Raw genomic sequence first — 21,832 nt, 5'->3', positions numbered from 1 at the left:
TGTATGGAAATTCATCTAGCTGTATGTCATCGTCTGGGTGTTTGCTACATATGCTCCTATCATTTAAAAGGTCTTACAAATCTCAATAGTGAGCAACCAAGCAGTATGGATAACGATGATGATGATAAAATGTCATCAGATTCTAAAAGGGGCAGAAAGGAATGAAAAGAGCCCGAGGAGCAGGTCGGAGAAGCATTAGCAACACGTGGGCCCAGCACAGAGGTCTCAGGCCTTATTACTAGGGTTTTCTTCCTTTGTCTGACTCGCTCAGCCTATGAACAAAACAAGGAAGGTTTTGTTACAGTGGTAGGATGGCCTACAGTGTTAACAACCCTGCCAATGTAAAAGTAAACATGTGGTCTAAGAAAGAAAGAGGGAGGGGGAGGGGGAGAGGAGAGGGAGGGAGAGAGGGAGAGGGAGAGGGAGAAGGAGAGGGAGAAGGAGGGAGAGAGGGAGTAGAAAATGGGAGGGAGAAATAAGCAGGGTGGACATATGTGTTCAGCTGGCTGGGCAGGGTGCTACATATCTGTAATCCCACATCTGGGGGGTAGAGTGAGGAGGATCAAAAGACTGAGCCATCCTTAGCTATGCAGGGAGTTCCAGGTCAGCCTGGGCTACATAAGAACTTAACCTGCCCCCCCCAAAAGAAAACAAAACAAACAAAAAGTAATTGACTAAATTAGAAAGAGAGTCTAAGATGTCATATTATAAATTTGGGGGGCTGGAGAGATGGCTCAGTGGTTAAGAGCACTGAGTGCTCTTCCGAAGGTCCTGAGTTCAAATCCTAGCAACCACATGGTGGGTCACAACCATCTGTAATGAGATCTGACGCCCTCTTCTGGTGTGTCTGAAGACAGCTACAGTGTTCTTACATATAATAATAAGTAAGTCTTTAAAAAAATTTTGTGATCAACAGATTTACTTCAAAATTATGCTGGAGTAAAGCGAGACAAGATTAACCACTATGTGTTCATAATGAATTTAACTGGGCAGTGCAGATAATACTTTGCTACAATATTCTGTCCATGATTTTCATAGTAACAGTTGGATGTTAAACAAGAGAAGCCCAAAATAACATACCCATCAAACACTAGAAAGAGAAAAGAAAAAGGTAAGGAGAAATCTTCCATGGCCAGAAATACATACATCTGAAAAGCAGAGCTATAAGCACTATATGCACAACTAGAAATGGCTAAAAAGGCTGCCTCCATGCCAATAGGTAAGACATGACTTCTTTACCAAGTCTTTCTAAACTGGGTACTGTTTTAATTCATTCCTGTCTTAGAAATAAACAGACCTGGGCTGGAGAAGCAGCGCAGCAGTTAAGACCACGGGGCCCTTACAGAGGATCAGAGCTCAGCAGCCACACAGGCAACTCCCAGCAGCATAACAACTGCTTTAATTGATCTGACACACCCTTCTTTCTGCCATCCATAACTGCCTGCACATATATGGCATTCTTACATAGATACACATAAAAATACATATTAAAACCCAACAAACTGCCTAATAGGAAAGGAAAAAAAGGCAAGTAGTCTTAGAACAGGCGGGATAAAAATCGTCTGGCACACGGACCTCGTAACCTGATTTGGATCCCAGGAGCCAGTTGGACAGAGAGTAGCTACGCCACAAAGCTGACCTTTGACCTCCACAAGCACAGAGCAGCAGGCCCACCCCATTCCTGCACATCATACACAGACAATGCTTCAAATACTGAAGACATTTAATCATTTATACTTAAAATAAGCTATCAGTCCACAAAATGGAAGAATTGACAATATGTTTCAAATAATATTATCAATTACTAAATGCTAGTCTCATATATATTTTAATTTTGTTTATGCTATCTTAAAGTGAAAATAAATTTTCAAATTATTTCATAATTAAAATTATTTAATTAAAAAGTTAAATCAGGGGCCGGAGAGATGGCTCAGTGGGTAAGAGCACTGACTGCTCTTCCGAAGGTCCTGAATTCAAATCCCAGCAACCACATGGTGGCTCACAAGCATCCGTAATGAGATCTGATACCCTCTTCTGATGTGTCTGAAAACAGCTACAGTGTACTTACATATAATAAATATATCTTAAAAAAAAAGTTAAATCAAAATAAAACTTTAAAATTATTAAATACAATCCTCATATTTTACTATTATGATCTAATATCTAAGCAGGTCAAAGTGTTATATTCTTAAAGATTATGTCTTTCTAAAGAGCTAAAGACATTACACATAGTTAGATAAATTATCTTACCTCCTTTTCTTCACCAACTTGATCCAAACTCTCATGACTTGAAGGATTATACGGAATTACTGAAAATTCAAACCCAAATATTAAAAAAGAAAAATAATCAATAATGAATTTTACTTAAAAAAATTTTTTTTACTGGTTTTTCTTTAGTTTTTACATGTGAGTAAGTTTAATTAAAATTTAATATTTGTCCTAAATTATATATTAAGAGTTGTGGCCCAGACAGTGGTGGGTCACACCTTTAGTCCCAGAACTTGGAGAGGCAGAGGCAGACAGATCTGAGTTCCAGAACAGCCAGGGAAACACCCTCCCGGCCCCAAGGGCAGAGAGGTGTCCACTTGGCAGCCAACTCTGCTCTTCCTCCTTATGAGTAACTTGGTCTGTACATGTGACTGCACGTCCTACTCAATGTTCTCACACCCCAAGACAATGGTGGACCCACGGTCTTCAGCTCTTATCTCTACTTTTAGCGCCCCTGACCATCAGAGATGAAGGATTGACAAGGCCAGGCTCTACTCCTCAAGGCTGCTGGTGCTGGGAGTGACAAGGCCCTTGTCACTTCAAGGGCCCAGACTCTTCAAGCTTCTTCTACGACCAATGAACCCGTCTGCCCTTCCAGAAAGGTTCTTTTAGCTTCAGAGATTCCCAAGTACATGTTTAAGGTTTATTCCCGTTTAACACTACACTCATCTCACACAGTCAGTCTGCTATGCTGCACTTCCACATTTCCAGAACAGTCAGCTTGGCTCCAAACACCTTTGTACTTTCTCACTGTGAAAAAGAAACTAAGTCTGCTGAATTTAAAGGATTCTCAAAAGAATTTATCTGAACTGGGAAAGCCAATTGTTAGTTTACACAGTTGGTTTTTCAAATATGTATATGAATATTAAAATATTGTGACCAGTTTTACCACCACAAAATATCCTTAGGTATATTATGCTTTTAAACTTAGACTTAAAAATAGTTGCCACACAACAGTGGAGAGGAGGCTCCTGGGGGCAGAAGGGCTTAGGATAGGGGAAATGAGGGAGAAAACAGGAGAGGAGAAGCAGCCAGTCTTATCTGAAAATACTATAATGAAATCTTATACTCTGTATGCTAATTCAAAAAAGAAAGAAAGAAAGAGCCAGGTGGTGGTGGCATACACCCTTAATTCCAGCACTTGGGAAGCAGAGGCAGGTGGATTTCTGAGTTCAAGGCCAGCCTGGTCTACAGAGTGAGTTCTAGGACAGCCACGGCTACACAGAGAAACCCTGTCTCAAAAACAAAAGAAAGGAAGGAAGGAAGGAAGGAAGCAAGAAAGTAAGCCAGCTGCCCTACTGTGAGAAAGGACACTTTAAGCAAGCACCCACAGCGCCTTGGTCGGCTGCTCCCACTCACCTGTCTGTGTGTGGTCTGGATGCATGGATGACTGGTCCATTGGCATCATGGGTTCCTACAAACGTTGCCAAAGACAGTGACTTAGAAGATTTTTTTTTTTTAAGTTCCCAAAACCTCTATAAATCCAGAAACGACAGTATTTCAATGACATGTATCATACTAAGACTTAACTGTGAAAAACTCTAAATGACATTATTGTTATAATACATAACTCTATAAAGCCATACAACACTCCTATGAATGATATGATATTGCACCTTTTCAGAAAAAAAGAAAAATACAGTGACTTCAGGTCAATTGAAAATAAAACTGAACTATCTACTGTGATCCCCCCTTCTAAATTAGCGTTTTTTTCTCTGAGCTGCATTTTAAATCTCTGGCAGAAAGGTTTTAGAACAGGAGTTCTTGCTATGATCCAGAGGTTGGCTTTAAAATTCTATAAACCTCTTAAATCTATACACAATATTTTGTAGGTTTCCTATTTTTCTATATAGTCTCAAAAATATCAATGGGCCAGAAAACAGGTGGATTTCTGAGTTCGAGGCCAGTCTGGTCTACAAAGTGAGTTCCAGGACAGCCAGGGCTACACAGAGAAACCCTGTCTCAAAAAAAAAAAAAAAGACTTCCCAGGTAATTCTACTTTGTGTGGATTGACAGTTAATAACCAGAACAAACAGGAAGTTGGGTAAATTATGCTTACAATTTTTAGTATTTCTTTTCTTCCCTAAAACCTGGAACCTATCCTCCAGCCCCCAAACTATAAATTCATTCTTAAAACTTGAACAAATCAGCCAAATAATCCTCACAGAAATGAGCCACCCACAATAATGACCTATTTTCACAAACAGGCTGGCTGTCAACTTGACACCTGGTGAGATGGAACCTCTGATGAAGAACTGCCTCCACCAGAGCAGGTGTCACCGTGAGGCTCTTCCTGAGTGCTACCCTGGCTAAATGGGCCTGGCTGCATAAGAAAGGTAGCTGAGCATGTGCGTGAGCGGTGGCAGTAAACAGCACCACTCCACAGCCTCTGAGTTCTTCCATGAGCTCCTGCCCGACTTCCCTCCCTGACGGATTGTCACCTGTTGGCACAAGCCAATTAAGTCCTCTCCTTCCCCAAGCAGCTGTTAGTCATGGCACACCATGGCACAGTACAACAGAAAGGTTCCTAGACCAAGGTTCTATGAATAAACATGGGATGATCATTCTACTGGACAATATAAAATACATCCTGATTTTTCTAAAAATGTGTATCCTTTAACCAAGTGACTCTACTACTAGACCTTTAAGGAATTAAGATTTACTGGCCAGAAGTTCACTATGATTTTCTTTATAGGAAAACCTAGAAAACGATCTAAATGTTCAATCATAACAACAGAATAAACAATGTATGGCTAAGACATATACTATTTATTATGCTAAAATAATAAGGCTATAGACAGTTTTAAGACTTCCTGAGATGTAGTTCTACAATACCTTCCTGTTTCAACCTTGTTAAATGAAGCACACTACACATGTATATAACTAACAGAACCCCAAGCCTTACCGGTGGCAAAGAATGCCGCCCACACTCAATTGTGACCAGCTTGTGACACTTCTTATGGACCAGCAGTTTGCAGTTGATGCATTTGTATCCTTGTCGTCCAAGCCCCCAGATTCTGTCTGTGCAGATGGCACAGTGGGCACGCTGCAAAGAGTAAATTCAAGATCACTTTATCACAGCCAGGTTTGCTGGCCCTCACCTTCAATCCCAACCCTCAGGAGACAGAGGCAGGTGGATCACTGGGAGTTCCAGGCCCGCCAGGGTTTCATAACCTGTCTCCCAGTTATTTCCCAACAGTTTACTCATTATGCCTTTAAACCCAGCATTCATGAGGCAGAGGCACACACACAGAATTCAAGGCCAGCCTGGTCTACGTAGTGATTGCCAGGTCAGTCAAAGCTATAGAGTGAGACTCTGTCTCAAAAAAGCCAAGCAAATAAACCTAAGATGCTTAAAAATAAGTGGCTTCTCTTCTCTAGTTAAATCCTCTCATCATGACATCAGTTGTTAGCCTATGGCAAAAATCAAACAAAACAAGATTTCCTCACGCATAATTTTTCTTCAAAGGTTATTGCGAACCAGTGAAAAATGAACAAGACTGTGGGTTTCAAAGAGACAGTGAATATACAACCATGCTGCTTTCCAATGTCAAACTCAAGAAATTCTCATCTTCAAAAAATGTCCCAGTAATGAACGCAGAACAAAGTGGCTAATAAAGCATGCAGCCTTGCAGACTGTGCAGAGGGCAAGCCAAAGCCCCGCTCTCCTAGAGAGCTTGGTGCCCAAAAGCTCAGTGACGCCAGGGCCACTGGCAGCAAGAGTTGGGAACCCCAGGCATGCATTTGTGCTGACACCAATGAATTTAGTTTGTTGTAGAAGCCAGGCGCTCCCGGCACTGAGGCACTCAGGAGGGACTGCCCTGAGTGCTAGGCTAACTCCAGCTGTACACTAAGCATCAGGCCAACTGCAGCAACATAGGAAGAACTGTGTCAGAAAAGGGTTGGGGTGAGGTGGCTCTAAACACAGGCTATGTCAGCACACTGCATGCTCTCAAACCCCGGCTTTGCACTTACTGGCTGAAACTTCTAAGGCAAGACTCCATTTTTCTCATCTATAAAATGGGAATATATAGTACCTATGTCACAGGGTTGTTGCGAGGATTTAGTGAACCAACACAGGTAAAGGCCTCAGGAAACCGATAGAGTTAGAGCTGGCCAAGTGTTTGCTACTATCACTGTTTTCCAAACAGTGAGATTAAAGGGTTTATACAATAAACTCTGATAACTTCTGCCAATTTGAATGTATTTAAACATTTTTTTTTTTTTGTAATTCTAAAACCATATATTTTTTTCAGACTCATTTGACAATAAGGAGCAGACATTAGGCGTTTAATCTAAGACTAATGACATTCACTCATAGACTTTAAAAAGGCCCTGACCTTTTTAAAAAACCTGAGACATTTTTAGAGGGAAGGCTATGAGCAGCAGAGTGGAGCAGAGTGCAGGGCACTGAGAGGAAGTGCTGTGAAAACTGGAGACTGACACAGCATGGGGGTTCAAGGGGCTGCGGGGGGGGGGGGGGGAGAGCAAGGCCTTGCAGATGACTTCTGTTAAAAGGACTATCAGCCTTAATAACAAACTATCTTTCTCTCGTAGAAAGGAAAAAAAATAGACGTCTCAAAATATTAGAATCCAATAAAATAGGTTTACCCTGTTGAAACGTTTAGCTTGAAAAGTGTGGCCATTTGCACAATACAGCTTTCTCCACCGGCGTGCCCCTCTCCGGTAAATGGACTCTGAAGAGAGATTGAGAGTTTAAAAAGAGCAAGTTTGAATAAAGACACTTAATTAAATCTGAGTTTTCCATACTTATTGCTGGAAAAAAAAATTAGAGAAACACAAACTAGAAACTGAAACTGAAAAATGGATTTGCTAAAGCACCAGGGTGCTCACACTGCAGTCAGTGCGTAGCACCGCTTCTCTTTAAAGGGACTCCCCTTTAACGTTTGAGAAAACCCGAAACTCACGGACAAGCTGAGGGAGGAATGCCTGCCGGCATCCTTCACCTGATTTTACAGCCACTACTCTTCTGTCTATCCAACTTCTCAACAAACAAATAGGAACAAAGACCAACAAAAGTCCCTTTCCCCTCAGAATGATTTGAAAGTAAGATCTCGGGCATCCACTCTAGCCACCCACAATAACAATGTAGCTGTGCCTTAGAGAATTAACTTTAGTATCCCTCAGTGGAAAGCTCATAGGCAAACGTTAGCTGTTCCAAAAGTGCCTTTCAAAGCAAGTCACAGTCCAGGCTCTGCCTGTGGTCTCTCTCCTGTCTGTTTGGTCTTGCATAGCAAAGCACTCGCTCGGCTTTGTCTTCCTTACACCTTAGGCAGTGTATCTGCTCCATGTCCAGGTTTGTCTGTCTCCTGGTGATCAGAGTCAGTGCTAACTACTTTTGGCAAAAATGATACAGAGATATCTTTAGAGGGAAGAGGGACTAGAGAAATATGTCTGCTGTGAAGCGCTCATCAGGCAGAGGACCTGAGTTCGGTTCCTAGCACTTAATCAAAAGCAGTTCACAAGTGTCTGTAACTCCAGTTAAGGCACACAGACGAGGAAGATCGGGGTTCTGATGCTCTCAAATTCTTAGGCACTGATCTGTGCATGCACGCACGCACGCACGTGTGCACACACACAGAAAATAAAATATATCTTAAAATACAGATAATAAGATAGTTATATTTTTCTATGGTATTACATCAAAGAGGCATACAAATGTCAGCATGTGAGCACCCACTACAGATAATTACCTTTACAAGTAGTAAGGTACACTTTAATTTTACTTCATGCGAGTTACTTATAAGTGATATTTTACATAACTTCATCTACAACAAACTTTTATCCTTTTTGGTTTGTTTCTGGTACAATACTAGGTGTTAAATCCAAGACCTCAGATGTGTTAGTTACATAAGCATTCTCCCTCTTAGCCAGAGCCTAGCCCACTCCTAAGGTTTATATGAATGTTATTATTCCTATTTACTTTTTATGTGTATTAGTGCTTGTCTAGATGTAAGTATACCATGTGCATGCCTAGGACTCTGGAGGTGAGGAGGGGAAGCTGGATCCCTGGGACTGGAGTTACTGTGAGCCACCACATGGGACTTCTGGAAGACCAACAAAGGCTCTTAAGCCATGTCTCATTCCTAAACGCATAGGCAGAGGTTCCAAATAAGCAAATCTAATCCTTTGTAATGTGGCCATCCAGCACTCTGACATGCACTGTCCACTAGACACTGCAGACACTGTACTGTGTACTGGTGACTTCCCTCAGTGGTAGTTAATAGTAGGGAACATTTCTGAACTACATTCAAGCAGATGTAGTACTGAGTGCACTATTTCAAGTTAAAGTACAAAGTCTCAGCTACAGTGCTCTTAGAAATCTTTTTGCTCTTTGTGGAGCTGGGAACAAAGCCTTCAACGCTAGAAGCCTTGTGCAAAACTGCTAACACTAGATATGCTTTTGCAAAAACCAACACTTCCTCCGAGAGTCAGCACATTTTGGCTTACCACACACTCTTATGAACTAATATATATATATATATTTTCCACTGATATATATATATATATCCCAAATTTAAATAGTTTACTGCCATCTAAGGATTTAAATGACTAAGAGGCCACAGTCATGGTTATCAATTTTCCTCTAACTCTACTTTAATATTTATTTTGCTGGGGAGAAGGTGATGCTGGGCCTCCACCACTAAATTTTAAAAGGGAACTGTGCAGTATAGTGGAAAGTCTAGGAACTGTATTTTACCTGGGAAGGACACCATAAACCTACAATGGACTGGGGTGGACCAGAACTCTAGACAGGATATGCTACAAAGTATCCTTCAAAGTTATGGCTCTAGGCACAGCAGACAGCCGCCATCTGCAGCAGCTCTGCACAGCTGGCCAGCATGGCTTTTGCTCTCCTTCCACTAGAATCAGCACAATTAAAAACTTACACTTGGGGGGCTGGAGAGACAGCTCAGCAGTTAAGAGCACTGACTGCTTCCAGAGGTCCTGAGTTCAATTCCCAGCAACCATTTGGTGGCTCACAACCATCTGTAATGGGATCTGATGCCCTCTGCTGGTGTGTCTGAGGATAGCGACAGTGTACTCATATACATAAAATAAATAATTAAAAAATTGACACTTGGAAATTTCATGTAATTCAAAGCAAAGCATTTACTACTTTTCCTTCTGAAGTCGTGGATATGTAGTGCAACTAAAATGAAAATGAGATTCCATAACAATTCCTAACAATGTGCCATCTACAAAGGTGCCTAGAAGTGGAGTGTCTAGTCAATTATTCTCACATGATATAGCAAGCATAAGCAAACAGTAATTGAGAATATGCTGAGTGAGTCAGGAGAGTTAGAATACATGCACAGGTGCACACAACAGGCACACAGAAAACGCTAAGGAAGTACTGTTCAATCTGGACAAGTGATATGTAGGTATCCTTTTTTTCAAAGATGTTTCCAACATCCAACATTTAAAAACATGAAGCCACATGCCTTTATATATGCACAACAGACCATCATGTAAGATATAGACAGCTAGGTGAGTTCCATCTGTCAATAGCACAGCTTAGACAGTTGTAATATATTCTAAATTAGAGTGAAAAAAAAGTCACACAAACTACAAGTTCTATTTCTTTTTTTTTTTTTAATATTTATTTATTTATTATATGTAAGTACACTGTAGCTGTCTTCAGACACTCCAGAAGAGGGCGTCAGATCTTGTTACGGATGGTTATGAGCCACCATGTGGTTGCTGGGATTTGAACTCTGGACCTTTTTGGAAGAGCAGTCAGGTGCTCTTACCCACTGAGCCATCTCACCAGCCCAAAAGTTCTATTTCTTAAGCCAGGTGTGGAAGCACACATGTCTAATCCTGGCTCCTAGGAGGCAGAGGCAGAGGCAGAGGGGCAGAGGGGCAGAAGGGCAGAGGGGCAGAGAGGCAGAGGCAGAGGCAGAGGCAGAAGCAGAGAGGCAGAGGCAGAGGCAAAGGCAAAGGCAGAGGCAGGCAGATGTGAGAGGTGGAGGCCAGCCCGGTCTTAGAAAGAGAGCTCCGAGACAGTCAGAAACCTTGTCTCAAAAAAGAAAACAAAACAAAAAGTTCTTAGTTTTCTACTGTGAGTAACTCTTCAAGTGTGCAGAGCACTAGAACACTCACTGTCTTCCCCTGGGCAAGGCATTCCAGGACGCTCTGGTACACACGGAAATACTGCAAGAAAATAAACTGAAATTAATTAACCGGATATTTACGTAATACAAACTATACAAAATTAAAATTAACACAAATTTCAAGTGCCCTGAGATACTGGAGACAGAATTCTATCATATAGCTAGTATTAGTCTACTAATGGTTCTTGTTTTTACCAAGTCTATATAAAGTAAGAAAGTAAATGTGTCTATAGGTAACATATTAGAAGCTTGAATTACTAATTCTAGTCCCCTGTAAATAATCACTTTTTAAATTCTGATCTTCAAAGAAACTACTACTTTTTAAATCCTCATTGCAGAGAACTTTTGTATAACCAAGAATTAAATGACAAAAATCAGAGTTTTTAAAAGATGTGCATTCAATTAGAGAGTGAATTAATACCAGAAGTAGTACCAACCCCAATATAAGAATACATTCTAGGCTGGAAATTTATCAACACACCAAACAAACCATTTCATAACGGAGAGCATCTTGTTAACTAATGTACGCCGTGGTGAGCCTAGGGCCACACCGAGGAAGAGTACACAGAACAGAGCAGGTTTCCAGTCCTAGCACCGTGCTGGGCAAGCACTCCACAACTGAGTTACATCTCAGCTCCCGTTTGTTTCAGACATGGTCTCTCTATGTAGCTCAGGCTGCCAAGGTGTATCTTGGCTCTTCCTGCCTCTGCCTCCCAAGCTGTAGGATGATAGGCAGGTGCTACCTGCCTGCATAACTGATCATTTCTCTCAACATTTTAAAACTTTACACTAGAAAGGGTGGCCACTGCCCCTACCCCAAATAGACTTCTAAAGCTGTGCAGGAATGTCTAAGTTGTGAAACAATGGGAGATGACACTTTAGTATCCTAAAAGACTACAGAAAGATATACATTTCTCCTAGACTATAGGGAGCATAATCGTCTTACCTGCTCTACTCCAGGAAAAAAGAATCTGAAGGCCAATTACATAGGGAGGAGGACACACATAATAAATGACACCTAGATCGTCTTTAAAGAGTTATGTTTAAATTAGAGTTTTGGGAATCAAGTGATGGCTCTCTCACCATGGATCAAGAGTTCAGAATCCTTGTTCAGCTCGTACAGCCTGAAAGCCTCTTCTAACTCCAACTGAGAAGACACAGTACACGGGTCTCCTAAAAAACAAACCGCAGAGCTCAGTCTCCAAACCCTCTGAGAGTGATAACAGTAAGCAAATTCGATAGATAGCGACTGAGGGAGCATGCACCCGGACAGATGCTTAGTCACCGCCCCAGACACCCCTCCCCCATAGATGTTCTCACATCCATTTCTAGTTGCACCAAAGGACACATGAGACGCAGATGCACAATCTTCTACATATAAAACCACTCTACTCCTAATAATACACAGAGAGAGAGAGAGAGAGAGAGAGAGAGAGAGAGAGAGCGAGCAAGGGAGAGGGAGAAAGAGAGGGAGAAAGAGAGGGAGAGGGAGAAGCAAACCTACTCTAACCACTTTCAGACAGGTATGGCTCACTCACATGGGTATGGTTAAGAACAAGTTTTCAGCTCTCTTTTCCTTGTCTTTAGTGTTGTGGCTGGAGCCCAGGACTAGACCTAGCAGCCAATCTGAGGACACCTTGTCGTTTGGCCTGAAGGACCCCTAGAGTAGAGCTAACCAATCACGGTAAAAGGGCACATAACACACACACACACACACACACACCCCGCAATTCCCCTGACAATAAAAGCTGGGCCTGCGAGCCCACTCGGTGTCTCTATTCCCGAATGAGGAGACCCCTACATGCAGGTAATTCTGCTGAAAAATAAAATGCTCTTTGCTTTTGCGTACTATTTGAGTCTGGGTTATCATTCTTTGGTAATTCTTGGACCCTAACACAGGCAGTGACTGTCACGGATATTGTATCACATTACAACCTTGGTCAATTAAGTCACAAGAAAGAAACCACTAAAGTACTCTGGTCTAAGAATAGTCTAGCTTGAGCTACTAAAAATTTTTTTTTTTTAGATTTATTTGATAAGTATTTTGCTTGCATATATGTCTGTGCACTGTGTATGTGTCTATGGCAGGTCAGAAGGCATCAGATCCCCTGGAACTAGAGTTCCAGACAGTCGTAAGCTACCTTGTGGGTGCTGGGACTTGAACCTGGGTCCTTTGCAAAAAAGAGCAGCAAGTGTTCTTCACTGCTCACACACCTCTCCATCCCCTTTTTTGTTTCTTCTTCTTTCTTTAAACAAAGCATCTTTTACTCTTTGACAACTGCATAGATATAAACAATGCATCCTGATGATGTGTACCCCAACTCCACGTTCCCTCTCACTCCTCCGAAGCACCCCACGAGCCTTTCTCCCCTTCTGCTTCTTTCTCCGTTCATAGCCACCGAGCCCTCTCTGCTGGGATGATGACTGACCTCACTGCACTGATCACAGCTGCAGTGAGTCCACGGCTGTAAAGGCCATGGCACAGCCCAAAGGCAGCGTTGCGTTCCTCCCCTTCCTGCATCTCTTACATTCTTTGCACCCCTTGTCTGAGATGCCCCTCCTCTGACGTGTTCCTAGCCTTTGGTGGGAAGGATGTCCTACTTAGGGCTGGACACCAGCTCCAGCTACTCTTAAATGTAAGTGGCGAATTTTAGTTACACACACAGAAGGGATGGAGGACACACCTCTCTCAACTAAGCAGGCGAAGTACAGAGTGATCCCTGGAAATCCAAGCTGCATTCCTCAATGAACACGTCACTTAGAGCAAAGCTGGGCTTGAACTGGGTCCTCCCCTCTGCTACTCTGGTGCTCACTCATTCCTGTGGTTTTATGACACATTCCTGCATGCTACATGCCACTGGCTCTGACTAATCTTCAATTGCACTGCGCACAGAACCCAGCTTACTACTTGAGAGAGAACCGTGAAACCATTTCCTGTCTACAAAGAAAACAGTGTCTGCTCTTTTCTCCAACTCAGCTGCCGAGTCCTCACTCCCTTTTATCTTCTGTGGACATTTATAACACTAGCTCTGATAAGTCACAGAGCTGTGAAAGTCAGTTTTCAAATCACTAAGTTATAAGGTAGGTTGCACAGAAATAGAAAACCACACCAGAACTGGCACAAAAGAAAGACTTACGCGGCCTTTTCCATCTCATGAAAGGCAGAAGGTGGCAGAAGATGGCAGCCGCGGACTGCTTGTGAAGGCCAGAGGACAGAGAAAATGGTTCGGACAAAGGACAAAATGAGTGAGCGGGTGTGGTGACACTCACTGAAGGCAATACAGCGAACAGAAAACACATCTACAGAATCAGTGGCTGCAAACAACAAAGATCAGAAGACTCGGCAGGAGGGTCGAAGTAGCAAATGGATTTTCTTTTTGTAAAATAAGTTATTTTTATTTTTTTAGCACTGGTGTGTTGCCTTCTTGAATGTGCATATGTGAAAGTGTCAGATCCCCTGGAACTGGAGTTACAGATAGTTGTGAGATGTCATGAAGGTGCTGGGAATTGAACCTGGGTCCTCTGTAAGGGTAGCCAGTGCCCTCAACTGATGAGCCATCTCTCTAGCCCCCAAACCTCAGAGACATGTAGACCTTGTCTAGAAGAGACTGATGTGAGTATGGCTTTTATCCAATGGAACAGTTACAACTCGATACACAGGTGGTCTACAAGGTTCAACATGAAGAGCTATGTCTTTCAACTGTGGGAGAGAATCTCGCAAATTACTGAACTACAAAACAGAACCTAGGAAGCGAGAAGGATGAATCAGAGCATCAATGTTAAGAGTCATGGGATCCAATCCCAGAGAGTAGCAGTGAGCTTTCCTGAGGGAATGACAACACATTCTATTATAGTTCAGAACCAGCACCTTCCCCTCTTTGTGACTAGGAGTAGCTGCTATACTACTCCTGTGCCTAGTTTATTATTCTCTCATCATTTCATGGGTCTTCAGAACTAGCAGAGAGGCAATCAAGGAACCTAAACCATAGATGGGCAAGACAGAAGAGTAGATGATCATCTTTGGACAGTGGACCTAATGTCATAATGAGTGGTGCTCTGGGTGGTTTGTGAGAGGACATACGTGAGCTAATCATACATTAACTTACTCATGCATAGACACGACATACATTCAAAAATGACCAGGAAAGGTATTTTTCAAAGCTAACTCTACTACCAAATTCTAAATGTCTACAATAAAACACAAGTACATTCTGCGTATTTGGCTCATTGTAGTTAATTTTGAAGTAATTAAAGAATTAATAAAATCTGGATATTGACCAGTAGGCTTATTCTTATTTTCCACAGCCCTTTGCTTGTTTTTAACCTATAAAAAGAAGCAAATAAGCATTAGGATTCAAAAAAAAAAAAAAAAGTTAAATATGAAAGACCCAACTGTGTGTAAAATAACCTGACAAGATGCAGAAACAGTTCATTATACTTAAATCCACTTTCCACTCCCTGGCCCCCTTGCGTTCATGGCTATATCATAAAGCAAACTGTATTTAGCCCAACTTCAAAGGTCCCCAAAGTCTTTCATGCTCAACACTGTTTAAAAGTCGAAAGTCTCTTCTGAGACTCAAGTCAAACTTTTAACTGTAACCCTCTGGAAAATAAAACAAATTTGCGTATTTCTAACATACAATGGCACAGAATATATATTATCATTCAAAATGATAGTCATGAGGGCATAAATAGGAACCACTAGACTAAATTACAGCAAGGCAAACTTCAAGTCTTGAATGGGTCTGCCCTTCTAGCTTTGTTGCCTACAAGATACTCCCGGGCTGGCTCCACTCTGTGTGCACGTCCCTTGGCAGACATCCCACAGCTCCGGCACTTTTAACATCTAAGGGTCTCTAACAACCCAGTCGCTTTCACAACTTCACACAATGGCATCTTGTGGCTTCCATGCTGAAATTAACTCCCTTGCCCCGTGCCCTCAGTGGTTCTGCTTAACTGTGGAGAAGGTTCCATAACCCTTCCTCGGGTTTTTTCATTACTCTAAAGCTAGAAGTTCAGATGGCCGCTTGGGGCCTGGTCCCCTCTTTGAATCATATTCGCAGAAATGTTCCTTTCTTAGAGCTTTTTTTTTTTTTTTAAAAGATTTATTTATTATTTATTTTATGTGAGTACACTGTAGCTCTCATCAGACACACCAAAAGAGAGGGCATCAGAACCCATTACAGATGGTTCTGAGCCACGAGGTGGTTGCTAGGAATTGAACTCAGGACCTCTGGAAGAGCAGTCTTAATCCACTCTCCTCTTTCAGCACAAGCCTTGTCCGCAACATTACATTGCCTCCCGTTTTTCTCTTCAAACTGTAGTTTTGTATTTCTCTTGCTTGTCCCACTTGCTCTTTTCACTAGAGACCTGCACAAGAGCGGGTCGTCCTGAAATCTCATCCTCCAACAAGTTTTCTTTTCAAGTGAGCCTCAGGCAATTTCTTGGAACTACAGAAGAAAGAAGCCACATTCTGTGCCAAAGCAGCCACAGGAATAGTCTTGCCCACTGTTAACACTGCTTCTCTGAACCGTTCTGAGCTGGGCCTACACAGTCCACCGTGGTCTCAGCACTGCTGTCTTCCAAGCTCCTTCTAGGGTGGACTGTTTAACCCTGCTTACAGCATTCCAATGAACTTTTCTAAATCCCAAAGTCTTCTACGATTCTTAAAAAAAAAAAAAAAAAAAAGGTCAGTTTGTCACAGAAACAGCTCCATCCTGGAGGACCTCGGTTCTATTTCCAGTAACCACATAGTGGCTAAAACTGTAACTCCAGTTCCATGGGATCCAAAACCCTCTTCTAGCCAGCTCAGACACTGTATGCATATGGTGCATAGAGATACATGTGAGCAAAACACCCATATACATTAAATACACATACACACACACACACACACACACCCAAAGACAAAGAATCATACCATAGCTTATAATCATATATACTTTCAGTTAGAAATAAACTTTAAAACTATACAGAGAAATCATTCACATCCATCATTCCCTGCCCTGTGCAAGAACATACTCAGTGGCAGTTACAGAATACTGTTCACCTAAAAGGTTTTGCTGCTGTGACCTACTAATTCACTCACATACGGAGACCAAAGAAGCGGGGTGGGGTAGGGTGGGGGTGGGGGGTGAGGGCCTATCACTCCAAGTTCCAGGTCACCCAGGACCACATAACAAGACCTGCTTTTACCAAACAAACAAACAAACAACCAGGCCCACTTAGGGGCTGGTGAGATGGCTCAGCAGTTGAAAGTACTCACTGTGGCTCTTGCACTGGTTTAGTCCCCCTGACAGAACTGGTTACAGATGGTGGTGATCTACCATGTAGGTGCTGGCATTTGACAAGATTTATTAAAGTGCTAACTAATGGAGTTTATGTCTTTCAAGATCTTCTCCTATGGTTATCAATTTCTAATATCCCCATAATTTAGTAGGGCTGTTGTTAAAACAGACTGAGTTGACCAGTGGAAACTGAGTATCTCTGTGACGTTCCATACTCCCAACTGTGGGTAACAAGGCCCCACTACCCTCAGACATTCATAAATGCTTTGTCACTAGGTGATTAAGGCTCTGACATCACCCATGAACATAATTGCTAGGACTGTTCTACATTTTAGTCAAGAACAGGAATGCACTTGTAAATAAATAGATAGATAGACAGATAGATAGATAGATAGATAGATAGATAGATAGATAGATAGATAGATAGATAGATAAATAAGTTTAAAAAATGTAAGTTAAGACGTCACACTGACGAAACACTCACCTTACCTGCCAGGGGTGGGGAGGACTACTTTTGCTTCATTTTGAAGAGGCAAAAACCAAAGATTGCATGCTTTGATTTAAATCTTCTATCTTAATCTATGTGCATGGCATTAAGTTTCTGCTTTACCCTTCTTGCTTGAATTTCCTGAATTTCCTGGAAGCCCTGTTTTATCTTAAAGCACAAGATCACAGAACAGCTGCCCTGCTCCCACCCTGCCCACCGGTCACTCACCTTCCTCATCTATCCATTTCATGGTGAAGGGCTGCTCATTGTCAAAAGAACACATATCTCGAACCTCACTGCAAAGTCCCTCAAAGGAGATGGAAGGCTCAAAGTGTGTTATCATAATATCCCTGAAAAAGAAAGAAAGAATTTTATGTTTAAAGCCATACTGACTAAATGCCATGTGACTAAATGCCTATGCGGCAGACTAGTTAGTCATTCTGTGCTGCATGAAACATTAAAATGTTGATGAAATAAAGTTATGGTATAAAATAAGCTGGAGACAAAAACAATGGGTTCATGAGGAACCCCAACTCCATGTCCTCTCACTGAGGAAGCTGCCCTCACTGCTGCATCTCCTCTGGGAGGCCTTGCAACCCCACAACCACTCTCTACAAGCACTAGCCCTGTACTCACCAAAAACCTGTTTCAACCCCATCCCCAGATCCCCTCGCCCCCATGAAGACACTGTGCTTCTGTTACCCTGGCTCCCTTAACTTCACAAACAACCCACCATCCATCTGTAGAGCATGAGTTGTACATCTCTCCTCTCATTTTCAGCTTTCCCCCAAAGAACTAGTTTTCCAAAAATTGATTTAAAGTAGCGTCCTTTTCTATAAATTTTCCTCCCCAAACACAGGAACATATTTTTATTAATGAAAGTGATAATAAAGAATATAGAATAGTGAATAATATCTATGAATGCACACTTCCTTTACTTAGCCTTAGATGAGCAAATTCAGTGTGCCTTGTGCTCTTCTCTAGCCGATGCCTGGTGTTCCACCTCAGCAGCCCTGGAAAGGCTTTCAAAGCTCTAACCTCTACAGAGGAGCCACTTTTACAAAGCACTCGAGGAGCTGGACTATCTTTAAGCCACTGATAAAATCAACATAATTTATTCCCTTCCTGCTGTACACCCACTCGCTTCTGTCATGCAGAGTAAAGGTTAAGGTCCCTAGGCAGGTAAGATGGTTAACTTTACAGAGGATGTGATAAGGGCCAGAATCACCTGGGGAGGGTGCAGAGTGACAGTCTAGCTTAGGTTGGTCTGGGGACACACCTGTGTGGTCTTTAAGCTAACTGAGGTAGAAGAAGCTGAGGTGGGAAGATCCCCCTCAACACGAGCCCTCTACAAGGGAGTGTAGCTAAAATAAGCCCCTTCTCCCCTAGGTGCTTTTATTGGGATATCTGATCTCAGCGACTGGGAAGAAAATTTGAACATCGGGGTCTACAGGCCCCCCAGGAGCTGTCCCCGGCTCCCTGCCAGGCCTACTTCTCCAATGGCACACAAACATGTGCTTGTATTTTACCCCATGTCCCAACTGGACTACAATGAAACTTGGTGAAGTGAAGGCAGAGACATGGTTTTTGTTTTTTTGTTTGTTTGTTTGTTTTTGTTTTTCCCCATTATACTCCTAGAGGTCAATGCAATTTCTAGCACAGAATAATACTTTACTGTCAAAACACAGCTCGCACCTCAAAATAGGAAAGAGATCCTTATTCTGGAGCTAAATATGAGTGCCACGACCAGGGGTCACAGATTCAAGTTACCCCAAATTCCATGTTTCAACACGGTAACATTTTCACTAAGTTCTCATAGTAACAGAAGAAAGAAAATCTTCAATCAAATGCGCTTTTCAAATACACCAGAGGACCATCACAGAGACAGCTTACAACAAAATGGGGCTTCAGATGCCAGCCAAGCACATTCTTAGCCTTCTGGATGATCAAAGTTAGTGGTCAGTCAAGCTAATAAATTCCAAATGTCTCACTTGTTAGTCATAGGATGTGAGGTCAGGCACAGAGATGGACAAGGGATGGCTGTTTAGGGAGCTAAAGAAGAGTCCCAAATAAACTATTAGGTTCTGCACCTGCAGTGTTCCAACCTCTCCACCATCGCTGAAGCTTCACCAATTAATTAACAGGCTTGCAGAAGGTGTGGTGGAAGGTGCTGTCCTTTCCAGGAACTCTCACTCACTCACACAATGGGTGCTTGTTCACTGGTGAAAGGAAGGAGGAAGTGGCGACAGAAAGGAAAGCAGACTTGAGTAGTGGAGGCCTGCTGCTGCCTCCAAGGGACCACAGAGCAGCCCGTGTTATCTGCCAAAAGAGGCTATAGCAGTCTGTAGTCTTCAGGAGCTACAGACGGTAAGCAGAGAGCCAAGGACACACAGAAACTGGACGGCCTCTTCAGGGATGGTCACTCTCAGTACTTGTACGCCTGTCTCTCGCCAGGGCTTCCCTAACAATAGGCTTGCTTCTTGGCACTCCAGCTAGTGGTCTAAACACTCAGTCTCCTGTCTTTATTATCAAAACACAAGACACTATTTTTACTTAAACATTTTATATAAATTTGATCATGTTTTCCCCTCCCTCAACTCCTCCTAAATCTGTGCTCTGCTCGGTCATCACCAGAGAAGCTTCCTCCTGCAGCAGACAGAACAAGTACAGAGTCCCACAGCCAGGCCTTAGGCACTGAGAGAGCCTTTGGAACTCTCAGCCCTGAATGAGATGTCTCCATCCAATCCCTGCCCTGAGAACTCAGGGAACTGAGGAAGACGAGGCAGCATGAGTGTGTAGGAGCCAGACGGGGTGTGGGCATCAAGAAACCAAGACCTAGACACAACAGGGCTGGCACACACATGAGCTCCCAGAGACTACGGCAGCGTGCACAGAGGGCCTGCATGGGTCCGCACCCACCCAATGGGGCCCTAGAGCTGAAAGGAGAAGGAACAAACGGCCTGTCCCCATCCCTAACCCAGAAGCTAGCTCCAACTCAGAGCTGCTTGTGCATGAAAAATCAGTTTTCTCAAAGGGAGTCTCACAGGGAAAACCCCTCTTAAGGGCAGGCCCCACACCCGACAGTGGATGGGGAATATGAATGAACTCAGCAGCAGCTATGAGGTTTTAAGTTGGGGCTTTTTGTTGTTTGTGCTTACAGATCCTCTGCCGATATTGTTATGGCTTCTGGTTTGGGTTTTGGTGGGATTCTTGTGTTTTGTCACATTTGACTTGTTTGTTTGATTTATCCTACTGTATTTTATTACTATCCCTTAGATGGCCGTTTCCTGAGAGACAGAGGGCTATGGATCTGGATAAAAGGAGGCAAGGAACCGGGAGGAGCAGGGGAGGAGAAACTGTAATCAAGGTACCTTGTCAAAGGGTCTATTTTCAACCAGAGAAACAAACACAAACCCCGAAAGTTCTCCTTACACTCTGCTTGGGTCATGTTTCCTCTCCCCTAGATCCTTCCCACCTAACACCATGCGCTTTTGTTTCCCACCCCTCCTCAAACAACCAGTAAGACAAATACCAAAACAAAACTCCACACAGATTAACCATGAAGTCCACCTTATCCGCCCAGCTATCCTAAGCATGGGGCTGGCCTTCAATGTGGTTGAAATATCTGGTGATGCTCCACTGGAGAAACGAGTGTTCCCTTTCCCAGTTGTCAGCCGCAATCAGCTTCTCGGTGCTGGGGTTTTGTCTGTGTCCCTGTGCAGGTCTTAGGCATGCTACTACAGTCGCTGAGTATGTGGTGCGGTGTCTGAAAAACACAACTTCCTTGGATTCATCACCACCTCTGGCTCTTACAACCTCCCTGTGTCCTCTTCCACACAGGCCCTGAGCCCTGAGAGAAGGGGTTTGATAAAGACATTTCGGAAGTGAGCGCTCCCAAGTCTCCTCCTGTCTGCATTTTGGCACAAGACAATCTCAGTGACATTGCTATGGTCTCTTTCTCCTTTTCCCTTCCTCGCCACACCACTCTGAAATTTAGTTCACATTCTATGTTTACTCTTTAGCTCTATATGCATGTCTTCTGTGGTTACAACTGTNATATTTAAGCCTCCAGATCTTGAGGGACGGTCATGTCACACACCTTTAATTGTGGCTCTCAGGAAGAGCCAAGAGGATCTCTGTGAATCTGAGGCCATCCTGGTCTACAGAGTGAGTCTGAGGCCATCCTGAGCTACACAGAGAAACCCTGGCTCAGAAGATATAAATCAATCAATCAATCTGGNTCTAACTTCTTTTTCTCAACTCAATCATACCACCCAATACAAGTAATCTACTANAGACTCTAGTCTCCTCACAATCTCACATACTTAAGATCTTGATTACACAAGTCTACTCCTGANAGACCCTCAAATTAAGGCTCAGTTTACACAGAAAGAAGCACCATCAACATCACATTCCACTCAATTGCTAACCACACAACGACTTCTAATTCTAAATCTGTCTTATATTCTTTTAATTAATTAGTATATTGATAACACATCTATAACTAAGTTATAAATAACTAAAAGCTAAACTTCTTGGACATGNAAATACATTCATATTACTATTAACACAACAGGGGCTCAAGATTTTTATACTACAGAAATACAGGAAATGTAGAAAGAAGCTTCTATAGAAAGTCATTTTCCATCAAA

At 42.6% G+C, this 21,832-nt stretch overlaps 1 protein-coding gene across 1 annotated transcript in view; it reads right to left on the bottom strand.

The window, feature by feature from the left end:
• Prkci (protein kinase C iota) overlaps positions 1 to 21,832 on the bottom strand; it is a 98,286-nt gene that overhangs the window by 18,675 nt on the left and 57,779 nt on the right. Inside the window, exons 2-8 of the mRNA XM_021195588.2 lie at positions 17,409 to 17,530; positions 11,490 to 11,579; positions 10,396 to 10,446; positions 6,880 to 6,965; positions 5,174 to 5,314; positions 3,628 to 3,682; positions 2,251 to 2,309 (exon numbers count right to left, since the gene is read on the bottom strand). Of these exons, the coding sequence (XP_021051247.1) occupies positions 2,251 to 2,309; positions 3,628 to 3,682; positions 5,174 to 5,314; positions 6,880 to 6,965; positions 10,396 to 10,446; positions 11,490 to 11,579; positions 17,409 to 17,530 (604 nt within the window). The remainder of the gene's footprint in view (positions 1 to 2,250; positions 2,310 to 3,627; positions 3,683 to 5,173; positions 5,315 to 6,879; positions 6,966 to 10,395; positions 10,447 to 11,489; positions 11,580 to 17,408; positions 17,531 to 21,832) is intronic.

This window comes from Mus pahari, chromosome 4, assembly GCF_900095145.1.
Source record: "Mus pahari chromosome 4, PAHARI_EIJ_v1.1, whole genome shotgun sequence".
Classification (NCBI taxonomy): domain Eukaryota; kingdom Metazoa; phylum Chordata; class Mammalia; order Rodentia; family Muridae; genus Mus; species Mus pahari.
Note: the sequence above shows the minus strand (reverse complement) of the source record. Positions and strands in the feature narration are given on the sequence as shown.